Source organism: Xyrauchen texanus, chromosome 35 (genome assembly GCF_025860055.1).
Source record: "Xyrauchen texanus isolate HMW12.3.18 chromosome 35, RBS_HiC_50CHRs, whole genome shotgun sequence".
NCBI classification, from domain to species: Eukaryota; Metazoa; Chordata; class Actinopteri; order Cypriniformes; family Catostomidae; genus Xyrauchen; species Xyrauchen texanus.
The window spans coordinates 36,187,671-36,207,510 of NC_068310.1; the positions used below are offsets into that span (position 1 = coordinate 36,187,671).

General features: G+C 41.2%; 1 protein-coding gene across 2 annotated transcripts in view; it reads left to right on the top strand.

Moving 5' to 3' along the window:
- LOC127628769 (potassium channel subfamily T member 1-like) overlaps window positions 1-18,246 on the top strand; it is a 30,022-nt gene extending 11,776 nt beyond the window's left edge. The window contains exons 13-30 of one of the 2 annotated variants that reach the window (XM_052105638.1): window positions 1,156-1,219; window positions 1,408-1,516; window positions 2,426-2,534; window positions 2,651-2,800; window positions 5,072-5,307; window positions 5,388-5,598; window positions 9,722-9,827; window positions 9,939-10,111; window positions 10,415-10,486; window positions 10,588-10,722; window positions 11,279-11,390; window positions 12,940-13,041; window positions 13,145-13,228; window positions 13,358-13,480; window positions 14,802-15,093; window positions 15,926-15,988; window positions 16,583-16,667; window positions 16,874-18,246. In XM_052105638.1, the coding sequence (XP_051961598.1) occupies window positions 1,156-1,219; window positions 1,408-1,516; window positions 2,426-2,534; window positions 2,651-2,800; window positions 5,072-5,307; window positions 5,388-5,598; window positions 9,722-9,827; window positions 9,939-10,111; window positions 10,415-10,486; window positions 10,588-10,722; window positions 11,279-11,390; window positions 12,940-13,041; window positions 13,145-13,228; window positions 13,358-13,480; window positions 14,802-15,093; window positions 15,926-15,988; window positions 16,583-16,667; window positions 16,874-16,964 (2,317 nt within the window). In that variant the 3' untranslated portion in view covers window positions 16,965-18,246. The remainder of the gene's footprint in view (window positions 1-1,155; window positions 1,220-1,407; window positions 1,517-2,425; window positions 2,535-2,650; window positions 2,801-5,071; window positions 5,308-5,387; window positions 5,599-9,721; window positions 9,828-9,938; window positions 10,112-10,414; window positions 10,487-10,587; window positions 10,723-11,278; window positions 11,391-12,939; window positions 13,042-13,144; window positions 13,229-13,357; window positions 13,481-14,801; window positions 15,094-15,925; window positions 15,989-16,582; window positions 16,668-16,873) is intronic. The other variant, XM_052105639.1, reaches the window with a different exon arrangement.
- Window positions 18,247-19,840: the final 1,594 nt, after the last annotated feature.

The following is a 19,840-nucleotide window of genomic DNA, read 5'->3' on the forward strand; positions in this document are numbered from 1 at the left end:
TGAGTGTGTGTGTGCATGGTGCGTGTGTTTGTTGTGTGTGTGTGTGTGTGTTGAGTGTGTGTGTGCATGGTGCGTGTGTTTGTTGTGTGTGTGTTGAGTGTGTGTGCATGGTGCATGTGTTTGTTGTGTGTCTGTGTGTGTGTGTTTGTGTATTTGTTGTGTGTGCGCATGTGTTGTGTGTGTGTGTGTTGAGTGTGTGTGGGTGGTGCGTGTTTGTGTGTGTGTTGAGTGTGTGTGTGCGTGGTGCGTGTGTTTGTTGTGTGTGTGTGTTTGTTGTGTGTGTGTGTGTGTGTGTGCATGGTGCGTGTGTTTGTTGTGTGTGTGTGTGCGTGGTGCGTGTGTTTGTTGTGTGTGTGTGTGATGTGTGTGCATGTGTTTGTTGTGTGTGCGTGTGTGTGCGTGTGTGTGCATGCGTGCGCGTGTGAGCCTGTGTTTTATGTGTGTGTGTGAGCGTGCCTCTGTGTGCGGGTGCGCGCGTGTGTGTGTGTGTGTGGGCAGGTTTATGTGGTTTACAAGGACTTTTTTTTAGATAACAAACTGATAATTACAAGGGTATTATGCTATAAATTACATTTCTAGTGTCCCCATTATTTAAATCACTTAAAAAACAAACTAATCAATGTTTTATTAAAAATTAAAAAATGCAGAAAGTTTTTTGGGGATATAATCTATAGTTCATACAGTATAAAAATCATTATGTCTATGGAGGGTCCTCATAATGATAGCCGCACCAACATGTGTCCGCGCGCCCGTGTGTGTGTGTGTGTGCGTGCATGCATGTGTGCGTGCATGTGTGTGTGTGATCATTTCACTCAAAATTACCTTTGCTTGTGTTTCATAATTTCCATAATTTTAAATACATTTGGTAGACCTACAAAAATATTTGTAAATGTTTTAAGTTATAAATGTTTTGTGTTTATTGTAAGGGTTTATAGTTCCAAATAGCTCACAACCTAGCATTAGTCAGTTTATATTTACTTCTTTTCGTCCATCTTCCTTCCAATAAGTATTCTTGGTTTCTTTTCCTAAAAGTTATAAATTCCCTATTATATATTTAAGTGGTTGCTGTTCTCCAATCTACTACTTGCTTTTCTCTCTCTCTGATTTGTAGTTTTGTTAATATTCCTCTGTGATTGATTGCTTGTGTTCTGATAGGATGGACGATGCCGAAGCATGTTTTATTCTCAGCAGCAGGAATGAAGCTGATCGCATGGCTGCAGTAAGCTCTTAAATCACTAACCTCTCGTTCATCAGTCACATGTATTGATAAAAGTTCACACTTTAATATAATCTAGATTTGAACTCCATCTAGTGTATCAGAAGGTTTGTAATATTACACCAGTTCTAAAGTTCTTAATAATGTATCTGTCAATAAATAATTATTAATCAATATGGACTTATTTGCAGGATCATCAGACCATCTTGAGGGCTTGGGCCGTGAAGGACTTTGCTCCAAACTGCCCTCTCTATGTCCAGATACTTAAACCCGAAAACAAGTTCCATGTTAAATTTGCAGGTAATTCTAAATATTGCATTCATTCCGTTTAAACATTTTCACTCCTCTATTTTTCATTTTTATCTGGTTCTTTCTCACTTTTTATTCATTTTATAACTTAAAAACATCACAGTTCCTCATTAAGCTGCGTACACACTGCCAGCGACATCGCGCGCGACAGCGACTCCATCCCATTCATTTTCAATGAGAGCACAGCGACTTCCGGCGACACGAGCTGTCGCGACCGTTGGCGACTAGATGTGGGTGTGTCCAGTGACGCGACAAAGTTGAGACAAGTTCAACTTTATTCAAATGAAGAGCGACTTAATGAAGTGACAGCCAATAGGAGAGAAGATGGGAGAGCTCACGTGATCCTCCTCTCTCTCTCTCTCTCTCTCTCTCTCTCAGCTCCTGCAGTAATGGAAAGATGGATGAAAGGCTAATTCTTGCTGTTAGCAATTTCATCCAGCCGCAGCTCTTGCACCAGCCGGTGGTACTCGCCGTGCTGACTCCGAGATTTAATGGTTTTGTGGACCCAGACAGACCGGCGTTTGCGTTTTCGCCGCAGATAAACAGTCGCTATGGCAAACAGCGTGCCTTGTTTCTCATTCATCTTTGATATAAAGCATTTTATGTACTGATTCCATTTATATTTAGTCTTTTCCCTCCAAAATGTTTGTTTTTAGCGCCAAGAAAAGCGATTTGCTGTCAAGAGCAATGGAATGACATCCGTGAATGTCATTTATAAACGTTACTAGGCAACCAGTAGTGGGAACGCCCACTAGCGACTTCACCGCCAACCACTGGCGACCTGCAGCGACAAAGTCCCTGGCAGTGTGTACGCAGCTTTAGAGTTCATCCACTTTGTTTAAGGACCTTGGACAGCTCATTCTGCAACCGTATGAGCAATGCATCTGTTTCCTTCAATAGATCACGTTGTGTGTGAGGAGGAGTTTAAATATGCCATGTTAGCGCTGAACTGTCTGTGTCCGGCCACCTCTACATTGATCACTTTACTGGTCCACACGTCTCGCGGACAGTGAGTCAAAACTCCTTTAACACTGTATACATAATGGGAACTGTGCAACAATCATGTAAGGCATCCTAATAGGTTAGGAATTGAACGGTTAACACAAAGTAAATTAACTCTTTTAGAGAAGGGCAGCAGTCACCGGAGCAGTGGCAGAGGATGTACGGGCGTTGTTCGGGTAACGAGGTGTATCATATCCGCCTGGGTGACAGCATGTTCTTCAGAGAGTACAACACCAAAAGCTTTACCTACGCAGCCTTTCACGCCCACAAAAAGTAGGTTAAACACACATTACGCACAAATTGTTTTATTTATTTTTTTTATAAAATGGCCGACTCCTTTGTTTTGCTGAGGCTAGTTTCATAGCTAACATTTTATGTATCCTAAATACAGACAATGAAGTATTATTTTCACACTTATTACAGCTTGATTGGAAATAATGCCTCAATACAAATATTCCTCTCACAATTGATATTTATAGCAAATTTTAACATCACTTGTTTCATATTTCTTCTCAAGCATGCTCTTCACGGACACTTTTGTCCACTTGGTTAACAAGTTCACTGAAATTTTGGGTGTTGTGGAAATTAGCCACGACTTTGGGACAGTCGTTTTCAATTTTTGAAAATGTTTAAAAACATTTAGTTAAGTTTAAACACCTAATAATTAGTTCTTTATACACTCACTTAAAGGATTATTAGGAACACCATACTAATACTGTGTTTGACCCCCTTTTGCCTTCAGAACTGCCTTAATTCTACATAGCATTGATTCAACAAGGTGCTGAAAGCATTCTTTAGAAATGTTGGCCCATATTGATAGGATAGCATCTTGCAGTTGATGGAGATTTGTGGGATGCACATCCAGGGCACAAAGCTCCTGTTCCACCACATCCCAAAGATGCTCTATTGGGTTGAGATCTGGTGACTGTGGTGGCCATTTTAGTACAGTGAACTCATTGTCATGTTCAAGAAACCAATTTGAAATGATTCGAGCTTTGTGACATGGTGCATTATCCTGCTGGAAGTAGCCATCAGAGGATGGGTACATGGTGGCCATAAAGGGATGGACATGGTCAGAAACAATGCTCAGGTAGGCTGTGGCATTTAAACGATGCCCAATTGGCACTAAGGGGCCTAAAGTGTGCCAAGAAAACATCCCCCACACCATTACACCACCACCACCAGCCTGCACAGTGGTAACAATGCATGATGTATCCATGTTCTCATTCAGTTTACGCCAAATTCTGACTCTACCATCTGAATGTCTCAACAGAAATCGAGACTCATCAGACCAGGCAACATTTTTCCAGTCTTCAACTGTCCAATTTTGGTGAGCTCTTGCAAATTGTAGCCTCTTTTTCTTATTTGTAGTGGAGATGAGTGGTACCCGGTGGGGTCTTCTGCTGTTGTAGCCCATCCGCCTCAAGGTTGTGCATGTTGTGGCTTCACAAATGCTTTGCTGCATACCTCGGTTGTAACGAGTGGTTATTTCAGGCAAAGTTGCTCTTCTATCAGCTTGAATCAGTCGGCCCATTCTCCTCTGACCTCTAGCATCAACAAGGCATTTTCAGCCCACAGGACTGCCGCATACTGGATGTTTTTCCCTTTTCACACCATTCTTTGTAAACCCTAGAAATGGTTGTGCTTGAAAATCCCAGTAACTGAGCAGATTGTGAAATACTCAGACCGGCCCGTCTGGCACCAACAACCATGCCACGCTCAAAATTGCTTAAATCACCTTTCTTTCCCATTCTGACATTCAGTTTGGAGTTCAGGAGATTGTCTTGACCAGGACCACACCCCTAAATGCATTGAAGCAACTGCCATGTAATTGGTTGATTTAGATAATTGCATTAATGAGAAATTGAACAGGTGTTCCTAATAATCCTTTAGGTGAGTGTATAATGGATTTGAATACGTTTTCATATTGAAAGTCTGGGTCAAGGACAAGGCTAAAACAATTAAGTCTATACATAAAAGGCATGAAAAATACCAAAAATAAATGATGAAGGACTGTTTAAAAGTCAGTTTTAATGTGACCTTATAAACGAAAATAGTTGCTTGAAGTTGAAGAAACACCCATACATAAAATATCCTATATCCATATCCCAAATATCCTATACAAACTTGTTTTTGCATGCAATTTCATTGTATATATATTTAAGAATTTTATCCAGTCAGGCTTCCTAAGCAACCAATTGACCCGGTTGCTAGGGTGGGTAGAGTCACATGGGGTAACCTCCTCGTGGTCGCTATAATGTGGTTGTCGCTCTCGCTGGGGTGCGTGGTGAGTTGTGCGTGGATGCCGCGGAGAATAGCGTGAAGCCTCCACATGCGCTAGGTCTCCGCGGTAACACGCTCAACAAGCCACGTGATAAGATGCGCGGATTGACCGCCTCAGATGCGAAGGCAGCTGAGATTTGTTCTCCACCACCCGGATTGAGGCGAGTCACTACACCACCACGAGGACTTGGAGTGCATTGGGAATTGTGCATGCCAAAATTGGAGAGAAAATATAATTTTATCGCCATGTTATTTGTGTAGGTACGGTGTGTGTATGATCGGTGTGAAGAGAGAAGATAACAAGAGCATCTTGTTAAACCCTGGACCTCGTCATATCATGGCTGCCAGTGACACTTGTTACTACATCAACATTACAAAGGAGGAAAACTCCGCCTTCATCTTCAGACAGAAAGCAGATCAGGGAAAGGGGCGGAGCCACTGTGATATTTTAAACAGCCCGTCTGGCCTGCCTGTTCATAGCATAATTGCAAGCATGGGTGAGTAAGAATGGATAGAAGAGAGAAAGGTCAGGTAGTTTCAAGAGGGTCTGTTTGTCCAACATTGTGATTCTTTTCAGGAACGGTTGCTTTGGATTTTGAGAACACCAGTCCCACTGAAACCGGCATCAAACTGGCTCCACCCCCAGAGAATGATGTCGGAAGTCGCCGCCCCAGCATAGCTCCCGTTCTGGAGATAGCTGACTCCGCCTCCTTACTGCCATGTGATCTGCTTAGTGACCAATCAGAAGATGAGGCCGGCCACTCGGATGAAGACGTAACAGCTAATGAGTAAAATCTAACTCAAAATCCTTGTCCTTACCAAGCACCTAATCATTTTCTAAATTCAATCTTAACAAAGTCAGCAACTTGTTGAAGTTTATATTGTAGATGTAAACATTCTTCTAAAACCAAAGACATACTCTTGATGCAAAATGCTGTCTTTTAAGAAACCTAATTGCAGCCCAATTCTAAGGCAGCATCACAAATATACTTCAACAGCAGTGGGGATTTCTTTAAGACTGCAAGGGAAGCTCAGCTTCCCCTATAATGTCAAAAAAATAATGGTCAAATATGTACTATTGTGTAAACAATTTATTGACTAAAAATGCGTTAGAACCACTGATTTATATATATATAGATCAGTGGTTAGAACACGTTCATCTCGAAGACGAGTTCGTTCAGAATCAGCTACATTACATATAGCAGGTCGGCTGACTCGATTTACTTCTCATACATTCCCGTAGCGTCAGTGCATTTCCCTGTTGAAGCCGAGCGTCCATTGACTTCAATGGGGCTGCTCTGAACAGTTTTTTTCAGTGCTCCGAAAATAGACGGTCATTGGATAAATGCTGCGATTATGTCCCGCCCACGGACGCTCAGCATCTCTGGGGGTGAATGAGGAGTGGGCTGGCCCGACTCCGGCTTCCGCGTGATGATTGGAGGATCTGTCGAAAGACTGCATCTCCTTTTGATTGACAGCTAATCTGTACTATAAGAAGTCACGGAAGCTATTTCAGCTCAGTCCCATCACGGATTTTCTCAAGTGTAGTCGAAAGACAAACTGCTGCAACCTATTTCTTTATATTTGTTTGGCTGAAATTGCTAGTCAATTTGCATAATACATTTCACACAATTATACACCACATTCCTTATTTCAGTTTTACCAAGTTTAATATATTTTGTTTTAGAGCTGCTCGCTCGTTCGTTCGCTCATTCATTCATTCATACAGTAGGCTAGGCTAGCGTCAGTACGGGTGAAACTGCGACGTTGGTAGACGGTGCTAATATTGTTGACCTGATTTTGGCGAAGCCATTTGAAAGTCTTCCTTACGAGGAAAAAATTAGAATTAAACAGCAGGGCAGATCAACACCTAAGATTGATTTAGTGCAAAAAATAGGGTAAATAAGTTTATAATGTAGGCCGAAAATGAGCTTCCCCTCTTTGAAAGACCAGCAGCCGCCACTGTTCAAGAGTAAGGCAACAGAGATACAATATACATATATTTTATTAAATACTGGAAGTTTCAACACAGTTTCATCCAATAAAACTTGTATTATTTTTGCTTATTAGAGTATTGATCATAAATGTAGCTAATTCTAAACTTTTTTTTATTTGTGTGACATGCATGGGTAACCGCTAAGCAGTGCTGTGTAGATCACGTCTGAATTGTTATCTGGCACTGCTTACAAATTACATGATTAAAGTTGTAGTTAGTTACATAATATCTTGGATTACATTGTAAAGTAATCTAATCTGATTACTTTTAGATTACTTCTGACCTAATTCTCGACCCCGCTTACACTAGGGTTGGGCGATATGCAAGAAAATGTTCACAATATTTAAATATATATATATATATATATATTGAAACATCCGATAACATCGTCAACCCCTCTGGTAGATCTTAATGAGTTGGCTGAGGGTGTATGTAATATTTTTGCTTTACATTTCAAATGAAACGAAAAAGCAATTAAAAAAACAAAGTGGTCCAAAAAATCATATTTGACCACCTCTTATTTGCCGTCGCATAAGTATCCATCTACAACAAGGGTGCCCACACCTATTTGACACAGTTTCAGTTAAAATAAGAAAATGCTTGTTGGGACTACTGCATGTATCCCTACATGGAATTCATCTTCTAATTAATAACAAAATATATAATAATGTTCAATGTTGATATCATTCAGTTTTAACACTAAACCCAAAACACCTACAGCACAATAGATTACAATAGCCAGGGCATTTACCTTATTCTGATGACGAGTAAATATTGACCAGGCGAGGTTTTGTTTATTCGGTTGCCATGACAACTAGTTTAAGATATGCGCTTCAGGACTTCTGAGAACAGCTGAAACTGCGATGCTACTGCCCGGATCCATTCAGTGTTGCGTATCCGGCAGTAGCATCGCAATTCGCAGCTGTTCTCAGAAGTTCTTGAAGGCGCTAGATGCAGAAACCTAGTTGTCATGGCAACTGAATAAACAAAACCTCGTTGTCATGGCAACTGAATAAACAAAACCTCGCCTTGTCAATATTTACTCGTCAAGTGCAAGTCAGACAGAAACTAAAAGAAGGAAAGACATTATATTTATTTTTATTAAAATTTAACTAAAGTACATTTAAATTTTGTGCGATCTACCAGCATTGCCTTTGCGATCGACTGGTAGATCGCGATCGACATATTGGGCACCCCTGATCTACAACAACAGGTGGAAAATTACTTATACAAATTATGATCTAAAGAAAATTATTAATGCACACAATATGTAACGGAGTAAAAGGGAAAGGAGGAGGCAAGAACTGGCTTGACAATATAAATAATCATTTAATGATTAACTTAAAGCAAAAAACATATATAACACACACACATACAGGGCAGCTGCCTGTAGCTCTCTCTCTCTTTCCCGAACTGCCGCCTCCAGCCGCCTTTATCCCTCTCGTGGGCTTGATTAACCTGATTAGGGGCCGGGCGTGCAAGCCATCAGACAAGGGGAGGGAAAAACAGTGGAAAAAAAGAGGGAAAGGCTAACACGGAGCGACTGCAGGAGAGAGAGAGAGAGGAGAGAGAGAAAAAACGTACTCGCGGTTCTCTGATTCACAGTAGCCTGGTCCTCAGTCACTCCTCCACCCTCTAGTGGATGACAGCCGCTCCTCCCTGGGTGGATCGGAGGCAGCCCCGCCATCTTTTGGTGGATAGTAGGTGTCTCCTCCGCCCCTGGCAGCGGCCCGACCACTGCAGGTGGTTGTTAGGGAGCCCCTCCTCCCCTTGCGGTCAGCGGTCGTTCCTCTGCTTTCAGCGCCCCTCCCTGGCAGATGGTCGCGGCTGCTCCTTTGGGGTGTATAGTAGTGGCGAGGACTCTACTATGGTGCATCCCTCCTCCTTCCTGGGATCCTGCACCAATATAACGGAGTAAAAGGGAAAGGGGGAGGTGAGAACCAGATGACTATTTAATGATTAACTTAAAGCAATCATATAACACACACACACATACAGGGCAGCTGCCTGTAGTTCTCTCTCTCTCTCTCTCTCTCTCTCTCTCCCGAACTGCTGCCTCCAGCCACCTTTATCCCTCTCGTCTGCTTCACAGCCCGGCCCCACCTTACTCCTTACCACACAATAATAATGAACATTTTTATATAAATAAATTTAAGGTTGAAGTGTTTTATAATTATTTGTGAACCTGCAGAATTGCATTCACATTGCATGTTAAGCTCGATCTGTTCCATGGAAATAAAGACAACTTGACACTGAGCACCTCCTGAGAATGTCTTAGGCCCATAAAATAGGCAATTCACATTTGGTGGGTGCTAATTTCAAACCCTGGGCTACTATTAAATACATTTGTTGACATCCCAAAAATCTGATTGGCATTAGGATGCATTTCGGGTGATCTCAAAAAACACATACGAAGGGTCCTGGGTAGTTCAGCGAGTATTGATGGTGACTACCATCCCTGGAGTCATGCGTTCAAATCCAGGGTGTGCTGAGTGACTCCAGCCGGGTCTCCTAAGCAACCAAATTGGCCCGGTTGCTAGGGAGGGTAGATTTACATGGAGTAACCTCCTCGTGGTCACGAGAGTGAATCTCACTCTCAATGGAGGACGTGGTAAGTTGTGCGTGGATCGTGGAGAGTATCATGAGTCTCCACATGCTGTGAATGCACAACGAGCCATGTGATAAAATGCACGGATTGACGGTCTCAGAAGGTGGAGACTTGTCCTCCAACACCCAGATTGGGGTGAGTAACCGTGCCACCACGAGGACCTAGTAAGTAGTGGGAATTGGGCATCCAATGTTTTGTTTTTTGAAGAAAAAAAGCCTAAACCAAGTCTTTAGAATAATAGTGTTTGGCCAGCAGAACTAATCCACATAATTTGCACTAATAAATTGATTTATGTAATTTTTCTCAGATTTGTTAAAGGATACCCCCCAAACTCTCCATATATCGGGAGTTCCCCAACCCTCTGCCACCTGCTACCCCAGAAAGCCCCTTTCTGCTGCCTACGGCTTGACCAGGTGAGCACAAGCCAGCACTATGAATGGCATACTCATGTTTTATTTGCATAATTTGCTAACAGTAATATACCATGTCAGCATGTCATATTGGTCTGAATTTTGCTTTTGTAGAGCTGCGACCATGTTAGCTTTGAAGATGCAAAAGCATATGGCTTCAAAAACAAACTAATCATAGTTTCTGCGGAGATGGCAGGAAATGGCCTTTACAACTTCATAGTGCCTTTAAGAGCCTATTACAGACCCCGGAGAGAACTCAACCCTATAGTCCTGCTGTTAGACAACCTGTAAGAGTACACACACTCACACACACACACACACACTAACCAACAGATTTACACTTATCTCTACAAACACAGAACATTTAGTGGTATTAATGCTTGGAAAATGAATCTGCAACCCAGCTAAATCTTTCTCTATAAACATGATAAGCATGGTCTTTCTATAGAAACAGGGCTGATATACCTCATATTGTTCAATTTTACTCACCTGCGTTATGATACATCAAGCCAAATTCAACTTCAATGACACCAAACACCATGTCGGAACCAGTTGAATTGAATTTGTGGAAATCTTTCTATTACATCCAGACCTGATGACCACTTCCTTGAAGCCATATCCTGCTTTCCAATGGTGTACTACATGGGCGGCACCATTGACAAGTACGTCTAGACACCGAACGCCCTCTAACTTTCGCTTTTGTCTATTTAAACACAGACCTCTGGATTTGGTTAATCTGATTGGTAGTTTTTGTGATTGACAGTTTGGACAGCCTGTTACAGTGTGGGGTTTTGTGTGCTGATAATCTTGTGGTGGTGGATAAAGAGAGCACTATGAGTGCAGAAGAGGACTACATGGCCGACGCTAAAACTATAGTCAACGTGCAGACTATGTTCAGGTAAATCTGCTGTAGTCCCAACAGGAAGTACTGCCCCAAACATATGCCATTTGTTTTTTTAAATTACATAGTCGTGGAGGCCTGGCTGGTTCAGCGAGTATTGACGCTGACTATCACCCCTGGAGTCATGAGTTCGAATCCAGAGCCTGCTGAGTGACTCCAGCCAGGTCTCCTATGCAACCAAATTGGCCCGGTTGCTAGGGAGGGTGGAGTCACATGGGGTAACCTCCTTGTAGTCGATATAATGTGGTTCTCGCTCTCGGTGGGGCGTGTGGTGAGTTGTGCGTGGATGCCGTGGAGAATAGCGAGAAGCCTCCACGTGTGCTACGTCTCCACGGTAACATGCTCAACAAGCCACGTGATAAGATGCTTGGATTGACAGTCTCAGATGCAGAGTCAACTGTCAGATTTGTCCTCTGCCACCCGGATTGAGTCACCACGAGGACTTAGAGCGCATTGGGAATTGGGCATTCCAAATTGGGGAGGAAAGGGGGAAAAAATGACATAGTCTAATCACTCTTTACCCATCTAATTTTCTCTGTCTGTATCTGTCCAGGTTGTTTCCAAGTCTCTGTATAATAACAGAACTGACTCACCCCTCGAATATGAGATTCATGCAGTTCAGAGCGAAGGACTGTTACTCCCTCGCCCTGTCTAAACTAGAGAAGGTGAGGTGAGAAGAGCACAATGTGGTTTTCAGTTTTTCTATTCAATTCAGTTCAATTTATTTGTACAGGACTTTTTTACAACACATTGTTCCAAAGCACCTTTACAAAGAGTAGTGCCTTACAACCCCCCCGTTAGCAATGGAGACAATAGCAAGAACAAAAAGATGAAGATATACAGTGCATCAGAATGCACTCCATACCCCATAATGACAAAGCAAATTTATTAAAAAGAAAAAACTGAAATATCACATTGACATAAGTATTCAGACCCTTTGCTATGACACTTGAAATGTATCTCAGGTGCATCCCATTTCTCTGGATCATCTTTGAGATGTTTCTACACTTTGATTGGAGTCCACCGGTGGCAAATTCAATTGATTGGACATGATTTGGAAAGGCACACACCTCTCTATATAAGCTCTCACAGCTGAAAATGCATATCAGAGCAAAAACCCAATCCCTGAGGTCAAAGTAACTGCCTGTAGAGCTCAGAGACTTGAGGATTGAGGCACAGATCTGGGTAAGGCTACAAAACATTTGGCTGAATTGAAGGTTCCCAAGAGCACAGTGCTCTCCATAGTTCTTAAATGGAAGAAGTTTGGGACAACCAGGACTCTTCCTAGGATTGATCGCCCGGCCAAACTGAGCAATTGAGGGATAAGTTGGCGGTCTCAGGCACGGGAGGCAACTGAGATTTCTCCTCCGCCAACTGGATTGAGGCACTACGCCACCATGAGGACAAAGAGCACATTGGGAATTGGGCATGCCAAATTGGGTAGGAAAGGGGAGAACATACAATTAATAATGTATTAGGTAGAATCTATAAAATTATTCATAAACACTATAATTGTATTATTATATAGACTAGCTGCATTGACCTAACCTTATGTAGTGCTGGTGGCGTAGTGGGCTAAAGCACTGAACTGTAAAGCAGAAGGTTGTTGGTTCGATCCCCACAGCCACCACCATTGCGTCCTTGAGTGAGACACTTAACTCCAGGTTGCTCTGGGGGGATTGTCCCTGTATTAAGGGCTCTGTAAGTTGCTTTGGATAAAAGCGTCTGCCAAATGAATAAATGTAAATGTAAATGAGGAGCCATCCATGGTCTTTAAGGGCAAGTTCATAAAGGGCTTTAAAGTCCGGGCCTCCAAGACTTGTGGACAAATAATGAACAACGTTTTCCTGTGTTATACATGTTTTGTTTGAATGATGTTTGAAATTAGAAAATAAACTGGATGATAAATATAAATTAGACTCATATAAATAAAAGGGGGGGGGGAAGCTTCCTGTATCTTTTGTTGTTAACATCATCTACAAAAACAATGTCACTTGATACATGTGTTTCTATTGAAAACCATGAACCAGGTTACATTAAATACGGATTATGTTTTTCTTTCTATGGTGGGTCGCCACTTGATGTCCAATGTAAAATATGGGTCCCGAAGCAAAACCAGTTGAGAACCACTGCTGTGGAGTATTGTATGTCATAATCCCTGCACCTATGAAGATGTTAAAGTGTAACATGTTTGTTTGTGTTTTTGACTGGCAGAAAGAACGTGATAAAGGTTCTAATCTCGCCTTCATGTTCCGTCTACCGTTTGCAGCTGGTCGAGTCTTCAGTATCAGCATGCTGGACACACTTCTCTACCAGGTAAATGCTACAAATGATCTCTTGCATGGATACAACTTGGCAAACTAATGTATTTGTGATTAATATTTGTGGAGTTTGTTTTAATATTATGTTTGGATTTGAGTGTTTTGTGAAGGACTACATGATCCCAATCGCCAGATTACTGCTCGGGCTGGACACCACTCCTGGATCAGGGTTCCTGTGTGCTGTGAGTCCAAAACACTCTGTGTGTGTATGTGTGTATTTCAAGCAGTATATCTCTATATATTAGTGTTAATTAGAGCAGTTTAGACTGATCTATGAGTGTGTACGTTTATGAATATATTCCCATGTGTAGATGCGTGTGTGTGAAGCTGACCTGTGGATCCGGACATACGGGAGATTGTTCCAGAAGTTCTGCTCGTCTAGTTCAGAGATTCCCATCGGAATCTACCGCACAGAATCACACTCACCTCCTGAGGTTCAGTCTGTCTGTCTGTTTGTCTGTCATCCTATCATTTTATCGATCTATCTATCTATGTATCTGTCTGTCTGTCTGTCCATCTATCTGTCTGTCCCTCTGTCTGTCTGTCTGTATATCTATCATTCTATTGTCTGTCTGTCTATCTGTCTCTCTATCTGTCTGTCTGTCTATATATCTATCATTCTATTGTCTGTCTGTCTGTCTCTCTATCTGTCTGTCTGTCTATATATCTGTCATTCTATTGTCTGTCTGTCTGTCTGTCTCTCTATCTGTCTGTCTGTCTATATATCTATCATTCTGTCCGTCCGTCCGTCAATCTTTCTGTCTATCTGTCGATCTGTCTGTCCATCCGTCAATCTTTCTGTCTATCTGTCTGTCTGTCTATCTATCTATCTGTCTATCTATCATACTGTCTGTCCATCCGTCAATCTTTCTGTCTATCTGTCGATCTGTCTGTCTGTCTGTCCATCCGTCAATCTTTCTGTCTATCTGTCTGTCTGTCTATCTATCTATCTGTCTATCTATCATACTGTCTGTCCATCCGTCAATCTTTCTGTCTATCTGTCGATCTGTCTGTCTGTCTGTCCATCCGTCAATCTTTCTGTCTATCTGTCTGTCTGTCTATCTATCTATCTGTCTATCTATCATACTGTCTGTCCATCCGTCAATCTTTCTGTCTATCTGTCTATATATCTGTCTGTCTGTCTATATATCTATAATTCTATTGTCTGTCTATCTATTTATTTATCGTTCTATCAATCTGTCTGTCTATGTATCTATCTGTCTGTCTATATATCTATCATTCTATTGTCTGTCTGTCTGTCTGTCTATATATCTATCATTCTATTGTCTGTCTGTCTGTCTATCTTTCTATCTATCTGTCTATCTATCTATCATACTGTCTGTCCATCCGTCAATCTTTCTGTCTGTCTATATATCTATCTTTCTATCTGTCTGTCTATCTATCTGTCTGTCTGTCTGTCTATATATCTATCTTTCTATTTTTCTATCTGTCTGTCTATCTATCTATCTATCTATTGTTATATCTATTTATCTATCATTCTATCAATCTGCCTGTCTGTCCATCCATCCATCCATCCATATGTCTGTCCTTCTGGCTATCTATCTTTCTGTCTGTCTGTCTATCTATCTACCTATCAAGCCGTTATTGTTTTTTAAGGGAATTCATGTATGTAGCTGATCATTACTTCTATGTTTAATCTCTGCTAGCATAATATTCCTTTTATTCATGGCCACGGTGTCATCATTAATATTTTCTTTGTATATCATGTGTTTCCATGTTTCCTGTCACCTCCAGTTTCAAGGTTCTGTCAGCACTGAGGGCTTAAACGACACCAGGGAGAAAGGGGAGGAGTCAAAGTTCCTCACCCGGAGCTCCTCCAGCAGTGACCAATTAGAGCACCAGCTCCTGAGAAGGAAAAGCATGTACTGGACGAGGCGTCTTAGTAGGCGGAGTGTGAAGAGGAGTGACTCCGCCCTCAGCTCCATCCAGCAGCGACTGGGAGTGTCACGGCGCTCTGAGAGGGAGGAGCTTTCGGAATTGGTCAGGAACCGTATGCAGCACCTGGGCCTCCACACAGCTGGATACAGTAAACCACGCCCTTTACCTCATTACTAATATTAATATTAATGATATATTATGAAGCATGGTTCATCAAAGCAGCTGATTTGCTGTTATTTCAGCATAAGAACTGAATTCAGTTTATCAAGCTTGTTGAACATAATTGGAAGATCTATGCAAGTCATGTTCATGTCTATTTTTTATAAAGTTTGAAGGACGGTTGTAACCACTAAACATTAAAGGGAACATGCCTATTTCAATATTCGAAAATGTTCCTTCTCCCTGAAAGATATCACTGAAATAAGTGTCCTGAGACACCCAAACTAATTAGAAAGAACACAACTTTGATGTTCTTTCTGCCTGTCAATCATTTTGCCCGTTCTCTAGTGCCCGTTAACTAGTGTAGTTACAGTGGATCATTCCGGTTTAATGCCATACTCAGATTCATAACTGTTGTCAGCCGAGGGCACTAAAGGGACAGCAATACTGTTGTGTTTGACTACCGTGAGAGGACACACTGCTCAACAGTTCGGTCTCAATGCAATCGTTAGAGGGCGTGTCTTAGAAAGAGGGGGCGTGTCTAATTTAAATAAAAACAGGCGATATTGACTTTTCTCCCATTTTTCACGATCAAGTCCGACTTATAAAATACAGTCCCTTCTTATAAGTTTTCTGTTGAATTTCCAGTTTTTACATCAAAGTTTAAATTGTGTGTGTACAATTCTACGAATCTGAATATGTGGCTTCATTCTTGGTGGAAAGAGCATTTTTTGGCTGAAATTATACAGATAATACTTTCAATCCTTTATGTCCTCTTTTTCTCTTTCTGTTTTTCATTCTGTCTGTTTCATCTCATGTAGAAGATGTTACAAATCTAACAGCCAGTGACGTGATGAACAGAGTGAATTTAGGCTATTTGCAAGGTAAACTTCCTCCCCTCTACTCTTGAGTTTGCTTCAGGGTCTGTTTATATATATATATATTACACATACAGGGCTGGATTGGTAATCTGGCATACCGGGCATTTTCCCGGTGGGCCAACGCACTTTGAGGACGTTCAGTGGCAGGAGGGGTGGGCTGGCTGCGAAACGAACTGAATGGGCCGCAATAAACTGAAATGAGCTGCCACGTTGTGAAGAACGGGCCACAGAACGGCGCTGCGATTAGCCTAAAGGGACAGCAATATGCAGACTCGGACAGACCTGCTCAACAACTTTTGGGCCTGTTTCTATGTAAAGTCCCAGTCCACCCCTGTAGCCTATATATATATATATATATATATATATATATATATATTGTGGCAGCGGGGCGTGGTCAAGCCGGACGGGCGCTTGACCACTGCCCGCTGCCACATATACATATATATATATATATATATATATATATATATATATATATATATATATATATTTTATTTTTTGGGTGGTATATTTAATTTTAATGAACTGTTTTAGCAGTCCTCACATTTTTTTCCAGTCAATAATAATTATCCCTGTGTCCAACAATCTCTGTTGCAGATGAGTTGAATGACCAGCAGAACTCAATTTCATATGTTCTCATAAACCCCACCCACGACACGCTGCTGCAGCTCAACGATGTTGTGTATGTAACGCATACTGACAGAACACACACACACACACACACACTTTATTTTGATGTTTAATCCGTTAGCTGCAGCTGTTTTTCTCAAGAGGACCTGCCAAAAGTCTCTATGGTTCTATAGCCTTTATTCTGATCATGTTTACTCAAAAGTGCATGAAGCTTTTAATAAAACAAACTTGACTTGAAGTGTTCAATCTGTTCTGTAGGTTCCTGATCCGTCCAGATCCACTGGCTCATGTACCCGATGCTCTGCCTGTACAGAACCGTCGCTGCTGCCGGTCCACAACGAACACATAAGACCTCAACAAGGTTTAACTGGTCAGGATTTATCAATTAGATCAAATACAGCCACAGTGATCCAGCTTAAAACCCACATTACAACACCACAATAATATTCTAAAGTGCTGTTGATGCTTTAATAAACTGCTGTACTTCTCACCAGCTGCTAAACCTTTCACACTTGCTCATATAAACTCTTTCTGGTCCATAGTTCAGATTAATCAGGGATGTTATGGTCTGGGATCAGCATATAATCAGAGAGAGAGAAAAAAAAAGCACTGAATCATAAGTTAAAGACATCAAGAGTTGTTATTCTAGCCTGTGTAGTATCGCTTTGTGACCAGTAGGGGGACACATTGTAACAATTCATGGGTAGAACAATGAAAGTTGCAATGTTGTAGATTAGACACTAGGGGGCGATTGATGTCACAGCAAAATGAATAGTGCACTTACATTTGCAACAAGCTTTTTTTCACAATCATGTATGGTATGAAAGTCCAGTTGTGGTCATGTTAACAACTTGGTGCCCCCAGAAATTATTTGTTCACTTATTTATTTGGTATCAAAATATCAATGCAAGTGTTATCTGCGCTGAGATTCTGCTAGAGCTTTTCTCTGAACTAACTTCACTTTTCTGAGTCATTTGAGCTGGTGATTTTTTTGTAGTTCATCACATTAACTATTTGACATGTTTTAGTGTTTGACAACCAGAATGTGTCCAAATGCATTCTTCACATCATTTTGAACAGTATCTATTGTTTTAGCATTTGAAGTCCAACACATATTATGAGATCAGGCTAACAAAGTGTGCAACTTGGTGTGTATTTATTTATTTAGTTATTTAATGCAATGATAGTTATACATTTTAAAGAGCAGTTAAAGTGTATTTGACACATTTTGGGGTCATGGTGTGAATTTCAGCATTGTTATTAGGGAAAATGCATTTTTGCAATTTGAATGCAGGCATGCATTTCCGTATTATGTCTTAGATTACAGGCTTACATTGTTCTGCAGAATTGATCTCAGACTTTAATCACGTTGAAATCCATCTTATTTTAATATAAATCAATGTTTTGTTATTGCTTAATGTTATTTTTTAATTTGACCAAATTCAACTTTGATTGCATTTCTGTCGTCTGCACACTGGTAATAATAAAACGTGGAACTTGTTGATATTGTAATTACACATAGAGTAGAATGTAATTTGTATGTCAGATATTTTTGTGGTATTTTGCCTTTTGAAATTAAATTGTTTAATGCATATAGTGTTTAAGGTTTTACATCAGTGTGTGTGTATGTGTGAGCGTGTATTTATCACTTTGTGGGGACCAAATGTCCCCATAATGATAGTAAAACCTGAAATGTTTGACCTTGTGGGGACATTTTGTTGGTCCCCATGAGGAAAACAGCTTATAAATCATACTAAATTATGTTTTTTGAAAATGTAAAAATGCAGAATGTTTTCTGTGAGGGTTAGGTTTAGGGGTAGTGTTAGGTTTAGGGTTAGGTTTAGGTTTAGGGGATAGAATATAAAGTTTGTACAGTATAAAAACCATTATGTCTATGGAAAGTCCCCATAAAACATGGAAACACAACATGTGTGTGTGTGTGTGTGTGTGTGTGTGTGTGTGTGTGGTTCAGTATCAGATGAGCATACTTAGGCTAATATAGGTGTAAGGTGTGTTTGTTACAAATGACAAGATAGAGTGAGAGTAGGAAATGAACATGAGTGCCAGCAGCGTGGCGAACAAACACACACACACACACACACACACACACACACACACACGTGCATGCACACAAACAGAAACACTGCTGCATGAGGCAGTTTCGGTCGACAGGTCTGAGCAGGAGAGAGAGACAGGGAGGTGTATGAATGGCAAGGTGTGTGTGTGATGACAAATGTAAGTGTTTGCTTAGAGTCGTGATGAATTATTGGGATCAAGATGCAACTCTCTCCCTCTCTTACATTCCCACTTCCAGTCAAAAGTTTGGACACACTTGACTGAATTTATTTATTATTATTTATGTATATGTATATCTCATGATCTACAGGCTTATACATAAATGCATAAATCTAAGTTGTTGTTTTGTTTTTAATTGACACATTGGAGTGGATAGTGAAGAAAAAGCAGTCAACTAGTGTCCAGCACAGTGTTGGCAAGTAACTAGCTAAAATTAGCGACACTACTAATTACATTTTTCAGTAACAAGCTACTTTTTCCAGCGAGTAACACTTCTTTAGTCACATTGTATTCAGGGCTGGACTGGGAAGAGAAATCGGCCCGGGATTTTACATAGCAAATGGCCTAAAATTTGAGCGGGGGGCGTTCGCTGTCCTTTTCTGCATATCGTAGCCGTTTCGCGGTCTCCCAATGGCCAGTCCGCCCCTGATTGGCCCCAAAGTGCGTCGGCCCACCAGGAAAATGCCCGTTATGCCGGATTATCAGTCCAGCCCTGATTGCTTTGCGAACACAGCAATGGAGCAGAGGGAATAATCTAAGCGCTGCGAATTCCAAATGATTTAAGTGAATCAGTTGTATTATAAAGTAAATGAACCAAAGTGAGTGATTCCCATATTTTGTATTATTATTTTATCCCCTTTTCTCCCCTATTTGGGATGCCCAATAGCCACTAATCACGACCACGAGGAGGTTACTCCACGTGACTCTACCCTCCCTAGCAACCGGGCCAATTTGGTTGCTTAGGAGACCTGGTTGGAGTCACTCAACACACCGTGAATTCAAACTCGCGACCACAGGGGTGGTAGTCAGCATCCATACTCGTTGAACTACCCGTGCCCTTGGCCATTCCGTGGTGATCCGGGCCAGTTGGCACAGTTATGGTTTCACTGTGTAACATCACCATTTCTTCCAATAACACTTATTAGCATT